This window comes from Eumetopias jubatus, unplaced genomic scaffold (genome assembly GCF_037043125.1).
Source record: "Eumetopias jubatus isolate StellerSeaLion01/CBP00866 unplaced genomic scaffold, mEumJub1_p1.0 scaffold_13, whole genome shotgun sequence".
Taxonomy (NCBI): Eukaryota; Metazoa; Chordata; class Mammalia; order Carnivora; family Otariidae; genus Eumetopias; species Eumetopias jubatus.
The window spans coordinates 8,162,039-8,178,348 of NW_028274819.1; the positions used below are offsets into that span (position 1 = coordinate 8,162,039).

A 16,310-nucleotide genomic window follows, 5' to 3' on the forward strand; every position below is an offset into this window, starting at 1 on the left:
GCGGGTGGCTTGGGGGCGGGCAGGGTGTCCGGACGGGAGCATCAGACAAGGTGGGACACCCAGGTCTCTGCCCTCCTCGTCACCCACGTGAGGCTCCGCTCGGAGAAAGGAAACTGAGTCACCCAGGCTGGCTGTTAGAGCTCGCCCAGTGGCCAGATTCCCCCCTCAGGCTCACAGCTGGTGATCCGTGGGTCCAAGGGACAGCAGAGTGAGATGCTTCTGGGAGGAAAAGCCGCTGAGAGGGGCGCCTCCCCGCGCGGGCTGCCAGCAAGGCAGGTGCAGGATGGGAGGAGGGCCGTTGCCAACATGTCCGCCTGGGCCCTTTGCACTGAGTCCAAGGGGGCAGACAGCAAATGGGGAGGACAGGACGCAAAGGGAACCTCTGAGAAGAGAGGACGGAGCACCCCTGTGTGCCAGGCTCTGTGCTGGGCCTCAGTGACCCGGCACAGAGGAGCATGGGGACCTGGCATCTCGCCAGCGCAGCCGCTCACCCTGATGGCCATAAAAGAGATTTAGGGGTGGTGACAGCCAGGACCTTTCTGCAAGGACTCCCCAGACTCCGGCTTTTGGGTTTTCAGGTGGGGGTGGGGGGTGGCGTGGGTAAGTGTGGGAAAGACAGGGGCCAGGGCACCCTGTGGTCACAAATGCCTGAGGGGCTCATTTTGCTAGGAAGTGGGGGCCTGGTCAGGCCTCCACAGGGTGCCACATGCCCTCAGCATGGCCACACTGCGCTCCCAGCACAAGCCAGGCATTTTAGTAACGGAGCAGGAGGGGGCGGTGACAGTGGTCTCAGAAAGCCCAGGGCCTGCCAGGCTCTCTGGCAGGGCAGGAGCCTCCCCAAGACTGAAGGTCGGCCCCCTGCACAGTGTCTTCAGGGGTAACATGGAGAAAGGGCTGGCTTGGCCCCCGCAGCATCGGGGGTTTGGGGCACACCTGCACCCCCACTTAGGGTGAGAAGCAGCAACAAGAGAATTTCCAAAACAAGAGGAAACAATATATTAAAAATGCAGAGGTGGGGGGAGTGAAGGGAGGCAGGGGCGGGGGAGGGGGGACTCAAGAGCCAAGGGAATCTTCTTGTGTTTTTAAAGAAGCAAGTGTGGATATTTCAGGCAACTACTTGGACCATTTCAAAAGAAATGGTAAATGCTTAAAAACACAGAGTGAAAAATGCCCCAGGCAGCCGTCAACCTGGCTGGGCAGGGTGGAGGAAGCCAGCAGCGCTGAGCGTGCTGCGTGGGGGAAGGGAGCCCGTGGTGGGACAGCGGAGGGCGCACAGTGGGGCAGGGGCCCCCCTGGCTTGCAGAACAGGACCAGGGGAGCAGCCTGGGACCAGCCGCAGTAGGTGGGTCACCCTCCACCCTCCACCCTCCAGGTCCAGACTCCAAGATGGAGTGAGCATGTCTGTACTTCCTCTCCCCGTGCCTCTTGGACACTGAGGATGGGAATTTTGCAGCATCTCTGGTAGCACAGGGCTGGGCGGCCCGGCTGCGGGGATGGCCCCGACCTGGTCATTTCGAGTAGCACAGTAAACATCTCTTGATATGTTCCTTATGGGGTCCTGGGGAATGATAAAGGAAGGATGGAAACCAGGGCCTTCTAGTCCAAGAACCAGGCCTTGGCCCAGGGAGGAAAATATCTGCCCATGTCCCCGTCAAGTGCTCGAGTGCTCCCAGTGACAGAGAGCTCACTGTCTCATTCCTCTGCTGGCTGAGTGTCTCTTCCCTGACCTTCAGTTTTCCCTTTCCCGTTGGCCCCGCTCCCCTTCCCTGGCCGCAGGGAATGAATTACAGACCTACCCTGGGACAGAAAGGAAGCAGAAAAGCGCACGGCTCTTGAGTCTTACTCTCTAAGTAACTAGACTAGCTACTTCAGCTCGCTTTTCACCCCTGAAGGCAGACAGAATCTGGAGGCAGGGGTGGAGTCTCTGCTGGGGGCTAGGACGGCTTCTGAATGACCTGTGTGGGCCATGCAGCCCACCCTGTCCCAGAGGCCCGAGCATAAGGCAGGCGACCGAGACAGAACTGCTTTCCCTGAGCAGTGCTTGAGCCCAGGCTCTGTCCAGCCCAGCCTGTTTCTGAGCGCTGTGGCCAGTGTGGTGTCAGCCCTCGCAGACCCCCAGCTCCTCCTGGGACTGTGCAGGGGCAGCCTGTGAGCCAGGCTGGAAAATCCCTGCTTTGCCCATTGCCACTGGGGGCAGGTTCATAAAATGCGAAAAATCCCCCTTTCCCTTCACCTCCAAGGAGTTTAATCTCTTCTAATCAATTTAGCAGACTCGCTTGGTTGTAAACGGTAATGATTTGCATTTTTGAGACTTTTTATCCCTCCTTAAGAAAAAAGATGCCTCCTCTGTCTGCCTTCTGGAAGGCCCGTGCAGGGCTGTGAATTGCTTGTTAGCACTCACCCTGGCGCCAATGCAGCGCCAGGCCTCCGCCCATCACCTGCACTGATCCGAGCGCAGGGAGGGGACAGGGGCGCACAGCATGCCCACAGCTGCCCCTGGCTGTGTTCCTGGCCCTGAGAGCAGGTCCAGTCCTTGGGGTGCGCAGGCTACTGCGCACCCCAAGACCCCTCTTTCCAGCAAACGCCCCAGCTCTCTCCTGGTTGCCTCCCTAGCTCCATTGCTCCCTGTCTGCTGCATCCAATTTTCCTTGTTGTATTTTTCATAAGTGCGAGGCTCAGAAGCCCCGTCCTCCTCCCTGGTGTGTTCGGCAGGAAGCAGATTTCCGGAGTGGAGTGGGTTGGCTTTGGGACTTGGACTGTCGTTGGTGGGGTGGGGGCGGGGGTTGACCTCCTCTCCTGCCTCGGCTCCAAGCAGGTGAAGGAGGGAGGCTCAGGTGTCCTGGGCATGCTGCCTGGCACTTCTCCAGGCCCATCAGTCACCTCAGATCCTGCAGGGATCTTCACCTGGCCTGTCCCTCCCACTCTGGGCCTCTGTCACCTGCTGTGGATCAACTAGAACCTTCCAGAATTGGTGGAAGGGAGGAGCCCTTACTTGGCCTTTGGAGCACCCAGCTTTTCTGGGTGAAGCCCTACTCCTGTCGCAGCCCACCCTCCACTTTGCAGAAGGGGAAACAAAGTCTGTGGATTTACAAAACACGCTTTCCCTCTACCTCTCTGCAAACCCTCCCTGACCCCTCCTCACTTTCTGCTCCTGGTTGGCCTCCCTGGACCCCTAGGGGAAGGAGGAGGAGGGAGGGAGAAGAGGCACAAGGCAGGCACGAGTCTTGGGCTCTGGGTGGGGAAGCCTGCCCCCCTCCCCCAGCCACCACCATCTTCCTAGCTGCTGTCCCCCCCCCCCCCCGCCAGTGTCACTCAGAGCCAGAAGGGGCCAGTGCCCCACCTCCTGCCCCCAAACCTGGCATCCCGGCCCTGGGTGGGGAGGCCCTCCAGTCAGCCACACGGCTGCCATGTTCCTGTGGAGGTGGCCCAGGAAGCTGGAGGCAATTTAGAGAAGATGGAGGCTTCCTCGGGGAGGCCACAGGAAAGGGGAAGGAGAAAAGGGAAGAAAAGAAGCTTTTGATGCACATCATGTCTGCAGAATTGAGTATGACTAATTAATAGATTTTATTCTTAGTAATCTCTTAAGCATTCCATACGTTGGGCCCCACGCCTGAGCTGAGCTTACAAGAGGCCTCATTCGCAAAATGCAAATGACTCGCCTGGCCCTGCTGCCTCCTCTCTTGCCTCGCCTTCCCCCCCCTTTTTTTATTTTATTTATTTTATTTTTTTTAGGGAAAATTTAAAGGAAAATTGCCATGTAATAGAAAAGAGATTCTAATCACTACATCTAATTACCACGAAGGGTAAACCACTTAACCAAAGAAGTGTCATGGGCTCTTTTTATAAAAAAACTTAAAACCTGCTATAAATGCCACAGAATACACTCATCAACGCTGAGGCCAATGAGGTTGTTCTGGCTAGTTAGAGGCTGCAAGGGTCAGGTCGGCCGCCCACAGAAGGGAGATTCTAGACAGAAGTGGTAGCCTGGGCCCTGGGCTTGTCTTCCCGGGCCCTGTGTCCTCAGGCACTGCTAGGGGCTGGGGGAGGCTGGGCAGCCCTGCAGCATCTCTCTCCTTGTGTTATGAGGACACTCAGAGGAGTTGGACCAGGAAGGGACCGGGGTTCGGAGTAGGCCTGGCTTCAGGCCCCCTCCTTGGCTTGGGGAGCTGTGAGGCGGCAGACATTTGGGAGGTCGCTCTCAGAAAGGACCCCGGGAGGATGTCTGATGCTGAGGGGCGGGAAGGTGAGAGCAGGCCCCAGGGCCCGGCTGGCGAGTCTCCACCGTCCTCAGCACTCACAGGGCAGGAGGACGCCTGCAGCGAGCCCTCGGTGAGCCCCTGCCTGAGCCCCCGGGGAGCAGGAGACCCGCGTGTCCTCAGGCCCAGGTGTGCCCGGGCCTGCTTTGTGCTGGGGGGGAGGGAAGCTGATCACCCAGGCCTGCAGGCCTTTCTGACCTCACTGACTCCAGGGCCACTTGCTGTTCTCCAAATGCCTTCCTAACCTCAAAGGGCATGATTTGACCTCCTCCTGGTGTGGTTGAGGGGAAAGGAGGCCCCAGAGTAAGATTGGGGGCCCAAGCATGTTGGCAGTGGGGACTGGGGCGCCGTGGCAAGGCCAGGGCCTGGGACACCGGCAGAAGGCATGAGTGGTGCCATGAGGGAGGGGACCTCACTTCTGAAACAGCAGGGACCTCGGGCTTCTGTCCCTTCCCCCTCTTCCTGAGCCAATGCCCTACATCTGCGCGCACCCTCTGCTCCTCCCCGAGCTGCCCGAACAGCCTGTGTCAGGGGCACTTGAGGCCAAAGGGAGGGCGACCTTCACAGAGACATGAAATTAAGGCTTGGAAAAATCTCTCTCTTGATCTCATTGTGTGAGAAAATGATTCAAATGGGCCAAAGGGTGGGGAGGCTTAGTTTCGAGTGGAGTGTGTCCATGCCCTGCGCCTCTCCCTGGGCCTGGGGAGCCGGACTCCCCATCGTGGGGCGAGAGCGAGACCCTCCCTCCAGCCTGGCGAGGGAGGGGGCCGTACCTCTCCTCCACCCGACTCACACGGCTCTTGTGACCATTCCTTTCAACCCCTGCCTCTTCACTGAGGGGGCCAGTCACATCTTTTCACGACCAGTGAGTGGCCAGCCCCGGCAGCCCCGTGACTGCCGGTCAGCATCTTCTTCCTGCCCTTGGCTTTTGTCAGTGCAGTTGAGGCCTTTTGAAACCGCCAGCACCTGGAGCCAGACACCTCCCCAGTCTCCCCTGCCCTCGGGCCAGTGTCTCTCCTCCGACATGGCTCTTCCCCAGCACAGCACCAGGGGCATGTTAACAGGTGGTGGCCCGAGCTTCCTGAGGGCCAGGGCACGGGAGACCGCAGAACCCCGGACGCCACTCCTCCTTCACTCCAGCTTGGCTGTCATCCTTTCATTACCGTTTTAATCTCATGGCTCACCAGACCGCACTGCCAGTTGATAAATGATGGCAACCCAGGTTCCGGGGGCCGGGGGGAGGAAATAAAAACTGAATTCTTCCAAGGGCCCCGGTCAGTACCCTTTTGGAGCTGGCATTTCTGGAGGTCTGGTCTTCCCTCTCCAGAGCAGAGTGCCAGGGGTGGGTGCGGCCGAGTGCTCTGTGTTCGGGGGGCTGCTGTCTCCCAGGGCTCTTCTGAGAATGTTCACGTCTTTTTCTGGGCTTTGTTTGAGCAGCCATGGAAACCATTAGGTCTAATCAGCTCATAAAAAAAAAAAAAAAAAAAAGTCCCTGCACCAATTACCTGTCCCAGGAGGAAGCACACAGCACAGAGGAAAGAGAAAGTCGCTGTTGAGGTGACTGCATCTGCATCTTGGGGGGGACGGCAGGGGGGAGAGACGAGCACACCGGCCATCAAAGAACGCTTTTCTCTGTATCAGAAAAGAGTGCCGACCAGCTCTGGCCAACCTGAGATAGGGTTGAACTGAGGGTGCCCCTTGCCCGGGGTCTCCCTGGCCACCCGACTGGGACAGACACACCTCCGCCTTTAGGAACAGCATTGTTCCCCCTCCCGACTCCCACCCCCAACACGCTTTGTCTACTTACTCAATGATTTCTAGGAGAAAGCAACGTTTTCGTGACTCTATTGTCTCAGGAAATTGTACGAACTGACCCAAGAAGTAGTAAGGACCGGATATGAGGCTCTATCTACCCATCTGTATTGAGAGACACGACACAGAGATTGACAGGTAGATAGATGCACCTCCGCTTGGCTGGGAAACCACAGCTCCCCCAGGGGGCTTCCATGGAGCGTGGTGCACGGAACTGGAGAGGGTTTCGGTATAGGAAAAAGAAAGTTTGCTTTTTAATTGACTACACCATTGTTCAAAGAATGCAGTGAAAGACGTGCTCTTTCTGCAAATCTGTAAGGGAAATGTTATGGAAAGAACCAGGCAAGAGGTTTCAGGACAGTTTCTCCATAGCAAAAAGATCTTTTCTTCCCCTTCTCCTTTGTGAAGAGCCTGAAAACCTTCCATCATGTTGTTGTCACTAGCGAGGAGCCGGCAGCAAGAGCTGCGTTGGGGCTTCGCGTGTTGGCTGTTCTCTCTGACGGTTCTTTTGTGACGGCCTTGAACAGAGCGTGAGGCGCACACAGACAGGTAGTATCTTTCCAGTTCAGGAAAAAAAAAAAAAAAAACCCTGACCCAACCCTTCCTGCAATATTATTTTTAGTCCTTCCTTTCCCAACTGGCATAATTTGGTATAAATTATGTCTTCAGCAACGTCAAATCCCCCTCCTATTTTCTATTCTTTAAAAAAAAAATCTTTTTTTTCCACTGTTGTGTTCTATAAAATCGTCAACCGTTCCCAAACTTTGCTTTCTGCTGGGAAAGTCCTCGTGGAATTCCTTCTCCTTGCTCTATGGGATGGCAGCAGGCTGGGCAGAGCCACGTTGTCGCCAGGCCAGGGGGGGCGGCAGGAGCTGGGGCGGAGGCGGCCCGTGTGGCTGGTATCATGTGTAGGTGTAGTCTATGTCGGGGATGCCACCATCCCGGTAGCCCCGTGTGGTGCCGTAACCGATGGTGTGCGTGCCCTTACAGAGGCTGCTGCCATTGGAGGGGAAGATGGTGTGGACCACGTACTCCTCTTTGGCGTGGTAAGGGTTGATGGGCAACATCTGCAGCCCAGGGCCTCGGATTTCCAGGATGGAGTTATCCTTCTTGGTCCCGGACTCCATGTAGTCGTCCTTTTTCCGATTGCCCCGATTGTAGGCCCGGTCCCGGGTCAGCAGCTCACCGGCCCGGTGCACGTACCAGCAGATGGCCCCCAGGACCAGGAAGAGGAAGACGAGGGCCACGGCACCACCGATGATGCCCGCCAGGGGCAGGCCCCCCATGGGGTCTGCGTTCTGCTCCTGGTTAAGTGTGGTGGTGGGGCCGTAGCTGTCTGCCGTCTCGGCCTTGGCGCACACGGGCGTCTCGTCGGCCACGTAAGTGTTGCCAGTCTCCATGGTGACCATGCAGATGATATAGGTGGACTTGGGCTCCAAAGCCGTCAGCAGGTACTCCGTCTTGTCCCCCTGCACCAGTGTCTCTGTGATGGAGCCCACGGCTGGGCTGTGGCCCAGGCGTAGCCAGCTGAGCCGGAAAGAGGAGGCGGGGAGCGTGGCCTTCCATGTGATGCGGATCGAGTCCGCCGTCAGGGGCTTCACGTGGATGACCAGGGTCTTGGCGCCATCGCCCGTGGCCATGGGGTAGTCGAGGCTGGAGTCAGGGAGGCGCAGCCCCGGCCTCTTGGCCTTAAGGGTGAAGAGTGAGCCCTGGGGTGTGGTGGCAGAGGCATGGTTGCTGGCCGTGGTCTTGGCAGCAGCGTCGGACGCGCCTCCCTGTGAGCCCGTCTCAAAGCACTCGTCCATCTCGCTGGTGATGTCCTTGATGGCCATGCCCCGGACCTTCTCGGGACCCTGGCACATGAGGCCCCGCACATTGACCACGGCCGCCCGCGCCTTCACCCAGTCGCGCAGCCACATAAGGTTACAGCCGCAGAACCAGGGGTTGTTGCGCAGCAGGAGCTGGGCCAGGTTCTCCAGGTCGTCGAACAGACCGCGGGGCAGCGTGGTGAGGTTGTTGTTGGACAGGTCCAGGCGCTCCAGTTCGCGCATCTTGGCCAGCGTGTTGTAGGGGATGTGGCTGATGGCATTGTCCTGCAGGTACAGCTTCTGCAGGTGGGCGCTGGGCAGGTTGAGGGGCGGGGCAGCCAGGGAGTTGCGCACCAGCGAGAGCTCGGTGAGGTTCTGCAGGCGGCTGAACGTGTCATCAGCGATGCGCTGGTTGGCTAGCAGGTTGCCGTCGAGCACGAGGCGCCGGAGGCTGTTGAGGCCCTTGAAGGCGTGCAGCGGGATGGTGGAGATGCGGTTGTCATCCAGCCGCAGCTCCTCCAGCGTGCGGGGCAGCCCCGAGGGGATGCTGCTCAGGTGGTTCCGGCTCAGGAAGAGCAGCTTGAGCTGCTTGCTGTCGGCAAAGGCGTCCTCCTCGATGCTGACGGTGGACACGGAGTTGTCGTCCAGGTGCAGCTTCTCCAGCAGCGGGATGCGGGCCAGCGAGTCCCTGGCGATGGTGCGCACGTTGTTGTCCTGCAGGTGGAGCTCCCGCAGGGAGCGGGGCAGGTTGACCGGGAACTCGTCCAGGTCGTTCTCGTACAGGTAGATGACCTGCACGTTGACCTTGGTCTTGAGGTCCTGGGGGATGCCGGCGTTGTTGATCCGGTTGTTCTGCAGGTAGAGGGTGGTGGCGTCATCAGGGATGTCAGCGGGGATGGAGGTGAGTCCCCGGTCATTGCAGTAGATGAAGCTGTTGTCACAGCGGCATACCGAGGGACAGGTGGTGCTGTCGATGACCTCCGTCAGGAAGGCAATGAGCCCGTAGCAGAGGAAAAGCCAGTCCCGCAGGTCCATGGTGGCCGTGGTCATCACGACGGTGGCCGTGACGGTGGCAGCAGGTGTGGTGGCGGCGGCGGCAGTGGGGTATGCCACCACCATGGTGGATGGCTGGGGGCGCCGGGCCCCGCCTGATTTGGAGCCTCAACACCTGCAAGGAGCATAAGACACGTGCGGTGAGAGCGAGTCCTGGCGCCCACCCGCCTGCCGCCGCAGGGTTGCCACGGGGTCGTGGCGGGGCAGAGGTCAAGCCTCCAGGCGCACGCCCTGCGGCCCTTCCTGGGCCAGCCTGACTTCACGGGTGATCCCTCGGGCCGAGGTCAGACTCTAACGACATCTGGCTAACGTGAAATCTCATCAGGAGCAAAAAGATGTCTGTGAATTAGGCGGCCGCAGTCCGCCTTCCCGGACGGTGATTTCGAGCCGCGGGTGAGGTTCATTTAGCGAGAGCCACGCCGCGGTTTGTTTCTTCTTTCGAGACTTCACCCTAAGCCAGTCTTTATGGCTAATGCTAAAAGTGGCTGGTCAGTGCTGATGGGATGGATTTAAGGTGTGTTTTATGGATTCAGAGCCACCATTTCTCACGGGAACGGAAACTCGCATCCCTATCTGGCTCATACCCAGGGTCTGAAGGAGAAGCTTGTTTCTGTGAGGGCTGTGAGCTCACAAGGGGTTGGGGGGGGAGGGATGTCAGTAGAACCCGCAGAAAAGAAGCCGCCGGGTTGCCACTGGTGAGCAATGGAGGGCGAGGAGCTTCATTGTCTGGTGTTAAAACACATCCCATTTGCCACTCATGCATTTTATAGACAGAAGAATGAGGTGTCAACGGGATCGCTTTCTTGTGTATTTACAGAAAACCCTTTATATCCGAGGTGCCCTCCCTAGCTCCGCGTTCCATGTCGTGTGGGAGATTATTCTACACCTTACCCCCTTCCCAAATCACGAAACTTTCAGCTATTTTGAAAAAAAAAATTTATCTGTTTTCTAGCATTTGAAGAAATTACATGAATAAAAGGAGGGAGGGGTCCACACTGAGGGAATCAGCTGCAAGGTGTAATTTCGGTTTTCACAAATGGAAAAATTGCAGTAGATTTTTTTCCTATTATTTTGCTGTTCATAGTGGTAAAAAATCAATTAAAGAGAAATGATCTTTCAACCTCAGTTGGGGAGGTGTCTTCATGCCGCCGGCAAAGGTCTGCCATGTAACTCTAGGTTCACGAAGGCTTTTCAACGGTGGGACACAATCCTTGCCTCCCCGAGTCTGAGCTGAGGCCCCAGCCTGAAGCCAGCCCAGCCCGGTGTGCAGAGCAGAATCGGGATCTGGTCACCGAACGAGTCCCAGTGGGGACCTCACTCTCAGGCCCTGGGGACTGACCATCTCTATTTCTCAACCAATGTCAAACCTTCTCCCTTGTCTGTCCCCCTCTATCCTGGAACCGCTCCCCTCCATCTAGCAAACTGCTCTTCACATGTCCCCTCCTCTGCTAGTCTTCCACCTACCCATCCACCCATCCATGCATCTGTCCATCTAGCCGCTCAGCAGATCTTTGTGGAGCACCCCCCACGTCCCAGCCCATGTTCTAGCTACTTGGGATCCCATTCTGGTGGGATAGTAGCTCACACTATGATGCTCCTAGAGCTTCATGAGCATTTAGGTCATTTAACCCTTCCAGCAAACCTGATGTCAATGCCCTTCTTCTTCCCACTTAACAGAAGAGAAAACTGAGGCTCCGAGGCATTAATGCACTCAAGACACTTGAGGAGTGGTGGGGAGGCCAGAATCTTGGCACTAGGCTCGTGGTGCCCCATCTCGTGCCCATCTTTGTGAGCTGTGGGTTGCACTGTTGGGCGGTTAGTGTTTTAATGTCCCCGACTAAATTTTAGGTACTCAAGGGCAGGGACCGTGGGCTGTGGAGGCCTGGTGTGGCTTAGCATCAGCGACCACCCAAGGTGCTGCGCAAGGCAGGAATGCCTACAGTCACTCCCCTCTACACACTCATACCCTATTTGCATTTACTGGGGCCTCTGGACAGACAGCCTCGGCAGCCCCAGGGCCTCCTGGAGCAAGCTCAGGCTTTGCCCACGGTTAACGCCCTAGCCTCGCTCGGGGCCTTGTAAGAGGCATGAACTTTTATCCATGAGGTGGACCCAAGGCAGCTCAGGGGCTGGCGGAGGAAAGCTGGCTAGAAGCAAGTGAGGGCAAAGGGGAAGGGTGCATGGGGCCTGTGCACGGAGCCAGAGGGGACAAGGCCTCGTGGAAAGCCAGGAGAAAGGGGGACTGCTGAGACCCTGCCCAACATTCTGGGCTTCTGGAGCCAGCTTAGGCCCCCTTCTGTGAGCACCCGCTGGCCTGAGGGACTAAGGCCACTGCCTGCTTATTCCTGGCTGCTTCCTTGAGCTCGTCTCCCAGCCCAGCCTCTGGGTCCTGAGCCCACTCACACCCCGTCCCTGCGGGACCCGGAGTGGGTCTTTGTGTCCTGCACTTGAGCTTGCTCGCGGCGGAGTTAGCCGTCAGCTTTGTTTCCCCTACCCACATGCCCTGACGCACTCCCGCCCTCCTACCCCCACTGCAGAGCCCTGCACCAGGCTGGTCAGCCCTCCTTCCCTCAGTGTCAGCGAGAGTCACCCTGTAAAATCTGGCTGGGGCATGGGCATCCCAGGCTGCCTGGCCCTTACCTGACCACTGATTCTCTCACCTCTCATCACAGCCAGGACTGAGGAGGGCCATGGCCCGAACTCTGCAGGAGGACGGGCTCAAAACGGGGCTGCTACATAGACCGGGACATGCCCGCCTTCAGAGGACAGGGATAAACCCAGGCACAAGGGGGACCGGCCAGCCGGGTCTCGCCCCACCCCCTATGCAGACGCATGTTTGTACCTGTGCCAGCCTGTCACACACACGAGGGTTATGGAGCCTGCATGTCCAGTCTCAAGATGCTTAGGAGAAAAGAGGCAGGACTAGGGCAGGTGTGGGGGACAGGAAGGCCCAGGCCTGCTCAAAGGCCACCTTGCCTCAGTCTCAGAGGTCAAGTCTGAGTCCCTCTATCCAGGGCGCCAGCATCTGGCCAGAGGACACACACCTTCCTTGACCTGTCAGCAGCTGAGACCTGGCACGTGGGATTCAGGTGGCCCCTTCAGCTTGGCCGTTTGGGCGGTGCCCTGAGCAGGGGGGCAGCCTTGTGAAGGCCAAAGCCAAGGCCAGCCACCACGTTCTCTGGCACAGACATCAGTCCCCGGTGCCGGCTCAGCTCATGGCCACAGCCCTCAGCCTCCAGAGGCCCTGGCATCATAACAGTGTCTAAATTGCCCCTTTCAGAGATGCCTGATGGATAACCGAGAAGCAGTTGGGAGGCCGGGACCCAAGGCCTTTCCCTTCCCCTGTCTGCAGGCCTCATCCATCTTTGCTGAGCTTCCCCTTGCCGCCCCTTCCCCAAGGCTGTGGCGCAGGGCAGGGCCTGGGGGTGGGGAGGAAGAAAGCATGCCTGCCTGGAGGAGCCTTTAACTGCCCGGGTGCCAGGTGGCCTTTTTATTCCTTTGTTGTGTGTTTGACAGTTTGTGTGGCCATCAAATTAAACCCGGTAAATCGCCCGTCTTCTGCGGGGTCACTTGTTGTGCAGATACCGCAGACTTCAGCATGATGGGAGTCAGGACCTGCCAGCTCCGTGACTGACAGCAGGATCCTTCCCTGGGGGGCCGGGGGAGGGAGCAGGGAGGTGGCTCCGGCTGGATGGATACAGACCCCCATTCGCCAGCGGGGGACCCGGGGCATCATTCTTGGGGCTCTGCCACGTCCAGGCTCCCAAAAGGGACTCCTTGTCAATCGCTGTGATGCTGGGCCCCCTCCGCCTTCACTTGTGCATCCTCAGCCCCACGCCCCAAGCTACGGTGGACACACTGATCCTACGGTGGGGCCCTCCTGTTGTGACCCCAGGCTGCGCCAGCCTCTTTCTCATGGGGAGCTGTCCAGGCCCAGGGAGGGGGTGTGAGTGGCTGGACCCCACAGCTCAGCTCTTGCCTCGGTCCCCCTGGAATTCTCAGCTGCAGCCCAGCCCTGGTTCCTGAAGGCCCTGACCTCCCTTGTGCTGCTCCCTCTGGGCCTCTGCTCCGTGCTGTTCCTGATCCTCGGACACCAACACACCCTCCCCTGCTCCTGCCATTGCCGGGCCAATTTCTGCTCCTCCCCAAGACCTCAGCGTATAGAGCCCCCTCCGTGAAGCTTTCCCTGACCCCCTCTCTGCAAAGCTGACCCGCTTCACCGGTGGGAGATGTTTATCTACCAACTGGATGGAGGCGCTTCCCTGTTGGAGACCCCCGGCCTGGTGTCTTCCCCAAATCCCATTACGCTGGGGCTGCCAGAGGCCCAGGGACTTCCGGGGGGGGGTCCCCTTGGGAGGCGGGAGGCTGGAGGGAGGGTAACACGCAGGGGGCAGCTTCAGGACGGAAGGCCCAGCACAGGCCCTGGCATGCCGGACAGGAGATGGTACTGCTGCAGGTTCTCAGGGCACAGTTAGATGTGAGCACACCAGGGGGCTGAGCGTGTTTCTGGAAGGAGCTGGAGGTCCCAGGCGGGAGAGGGAAGGCAGGGCAGGCCTACTCCTGCCCCCAAGCGCCGGCCTTCCTTCCTGTTGGTTAGTGAGGGCAGCTCATGTGGGGATGTCCTGACGCTGGGTCCCCCGAAGTGCCAAGCACAGTCTCAGCCCCCACTTTAGGAATCAGAGAATTCCACATGGTGCTGACCCCAAGAAGGAGGCACGTGAACTAGAATCAGGGAGGGGACAACAAAGCTAGGTTCGAATCTGGCCTCACTAGTCCCCAGCTGTGTGTCCTGCAGCGACACGTCCCTGGGCCTCAGCTTCCTCATCTGTAACGTGCTGCTGGGAACCCCACTGTCCCGAGGGGACGACAAGAGAGGGGTTGTGCAGAGTGCCCAGCACAGGACCGGGTGGTTTGAGAAAGAAGACCTGTTCCATCTCGTCCCGGGGAGGGACCCCGAGGTGTTCCTATGACCCACTCAGGCTGCTCACCTGTCTTGGCGGAGCTTCCGAAACGACGGAGCCAGGGAGCCCCTCGCCCTCCCCTTTTCTATGCCCCCTCTGGTCCATCTCTTCAACAACAGGAGTTCATTGTGTTTTCCCTAAGCCTTGCCAGGCCCCCAGGTCTTTCCCGGAAGGGCCCGAGGCAGGAGCAAGGTGTACAGACAGGGCAGGCTAGGGACAGAAGCAGTTGCTCAGCCCCGAGGGGGTAAAGCAGGAGACGCTGGCCCCAGAAGGAGCTGTGTTCTCCCCTGCCAGGCCGGGAGCTTCACCAAGGCTAGATCACTCCACATCTGTGATGAGTCCTCAGCAGACCTTTGTTTAAATTAATGAGGGCCCCCCCTCCCCCCAGGGCCTGCCTGGGCTCAGTCCCCGGCTCCACCTACTGAGGGTGGCCTCAGGTCTCAGGCCTTCCTCTGTAAGATGGGACCCCAAATGATCCACCTCCCTGGCCCTTGTGAGGATAAGCTACGGCTGTTTTCAAGCCTGAGCAGAGGGCCCGATGCAGAGTGCCCTATACAACAGGGGACCATGCCCATCTTAGCAGTAGGCAGCGCTCCAGGGCAGGTCCAGATGGGAACTGCGGGCCCAGGGGGAGACCCTGGGACTTCTGGGTGAGCGGGCCTTTTCCAAGCCCTAGTTCAGGCCCAGGCCGGTCTAAGCCCACCGGAGTCACCTCCTTCGGGCAGGGGGCCGGCTGCCCTGACCCACGAGGCCCTTCCGAGCCTGCCCGCATGACTCTGCCCCAGCTCTCATCAGCTGGTACCATTGATAACTTGTAGTAGAAGGGGGAGCAGGGCCGGGGGTGGGGGTGGTGGTGGTGGTAGGGGATTCTTTTAAAACCTAAAGTTAATTATTTTTCTAATTTCGTGCTGCATGCATTATGCATCAGCGGTTATCACCAGTGGTAATTGCAGACAGGTATGCAAATCCACTAAAAATGTACCTCGGGTTCACCTCACCGCGTAGGCTGCCTGGGCGGTGCCGGGCGGCGGGATGTCCTGAACTTCAGAGAAGGCAAATCCCTTTAAAAAACAAGACTTTAAAATTGTGTCTTAGGAGGTTAATTATATTGATAACAGTGTTCGATATTAAACAATTCAGGGCCGGGAGGGGGGTGGGGGGATGAAAGGAGACACGTGTAATTTTGTTTCTCCCTCTCTCCCCACGTTATTTAATAAGATATTCCTGCACCTGATATTTCTGTCTGTCTCCGTGCATTTTTTAGTAAAGCTGCCTAGACTGAGGCTTCATTCCTTTGGCGAAGGAAAAAGCAGAGGGCAGGGGAGTTTCAGAAGGTAGAAGAGAGGCTTGAGGGCCTTCATTCGGGGGGGAGGGCAGAAGGAAGGAAGGGAGGGGGCAGGGGGAGGGGACCCCGGGGTTTGTAGGGTCAGTGCTGGTGGTCTCTCAGCAGTCAGCAGGATGGGGGCAGCCAGGAGCAGAGAGAGAGGAACAGGGTGACCAGGAGAGACTGGGGATGGTGATGTTTATTGATCATGAAGCAAAGGCTGAGAGCTGGCCGGAAGCAGGCTGGGGGTGGGCCCCCCCCCCGTGTGCAGCATCCCCCACATGCAGGCCCTGCTCCTTGAATTCCCACTAGAATGTAAACTCCCCTAAGCCAGGATATGTTCTGTCCCGTTCACCAGCCTAGCAGAGAGCCTGGCATGGGAGTGCTCATAAGCATCTGGTGAATGAAGGAATGAAGACGCCAAAAGGCAGGCCCTCCAATCTGAAACCTAGAAACAGGCAGTGGGAGAGAAGAGGGAGGCTGGCCCCCCTTTAGCCCCAGCCTGGGAAGGGATAACCACCCAGGCACCCTCAGCACCACAGCCCAGAGAGGAAGAGCGACGGACTGGTCTGAATTGTGCCGCTGGTGGTGGAGGAGCCAGACACAGACCCAGGCCTTGGACTCGCTGTCCAGTGCTCTTCCCTGCCCTCTCAGCTGCCCCGGGGGCCCTGCCCAGCCCCAGAGGGAGAAACCCAAGGAAGACCTCTGGCTGCCCCCTTCTCGTCTCATCTGACACCGGGAGGCTGGCCTGGCACTGCCCGACCACAGGTCTACCTCCAGGCCAGCCTCACATGCCTAGGGATGGCCCACAGAGACACACGAGGGTGGACCCCACCCTCAGGACTCCGGAACTGGGGAGTCACGGGACCTTGGAGATTATCTGCCTTTCACAGGGGAGGAAAAAGTGAGGCCCAGAGAGCAGAAGGGATTGGCCCAGCAGCCGTGGGCACCCTTCCCCCCCTGCCACCTGCTCTGGCCTCGGCACTGAACTCTCAAACCCTTTCCCAGAGGACTGGCACAGGGAGGGTGGTGGTGCACAGTGTCTAACTCACACAGGGACTCGTGGGGGCTGCCTCCCCCACCTGCAGGTCTGCAG

The 16,310-nt window shown here is 58.5% G+C and overlaps 2 protein-coding genes across 2 annotated transcripts in view; one reads left to right on the forward strand and one right to left on the reverse strand.

Annotated features, from left to right (window-relative positions):
* MACROD1 (mono-ADP ribosylhydrolase 1) overlaps nt 1–16,310 on the forward strand; it is a 146,871-nt gene that overhangs the window by 35,209 nt on the left and 95,352 nt on the right.
* FLRT1 (fibronectin leucine rich transmembrane protein 1) lies at nt 6,971–8,995 on the reverse strand. The gene has a single exon (XM_028118147.2). It carries the CDS (start codon nt 8,993–8,995, stop codon nt 6,971–6,973), a length of 2,025 nt encoding a protein of 674 aa, XP_027973948.2.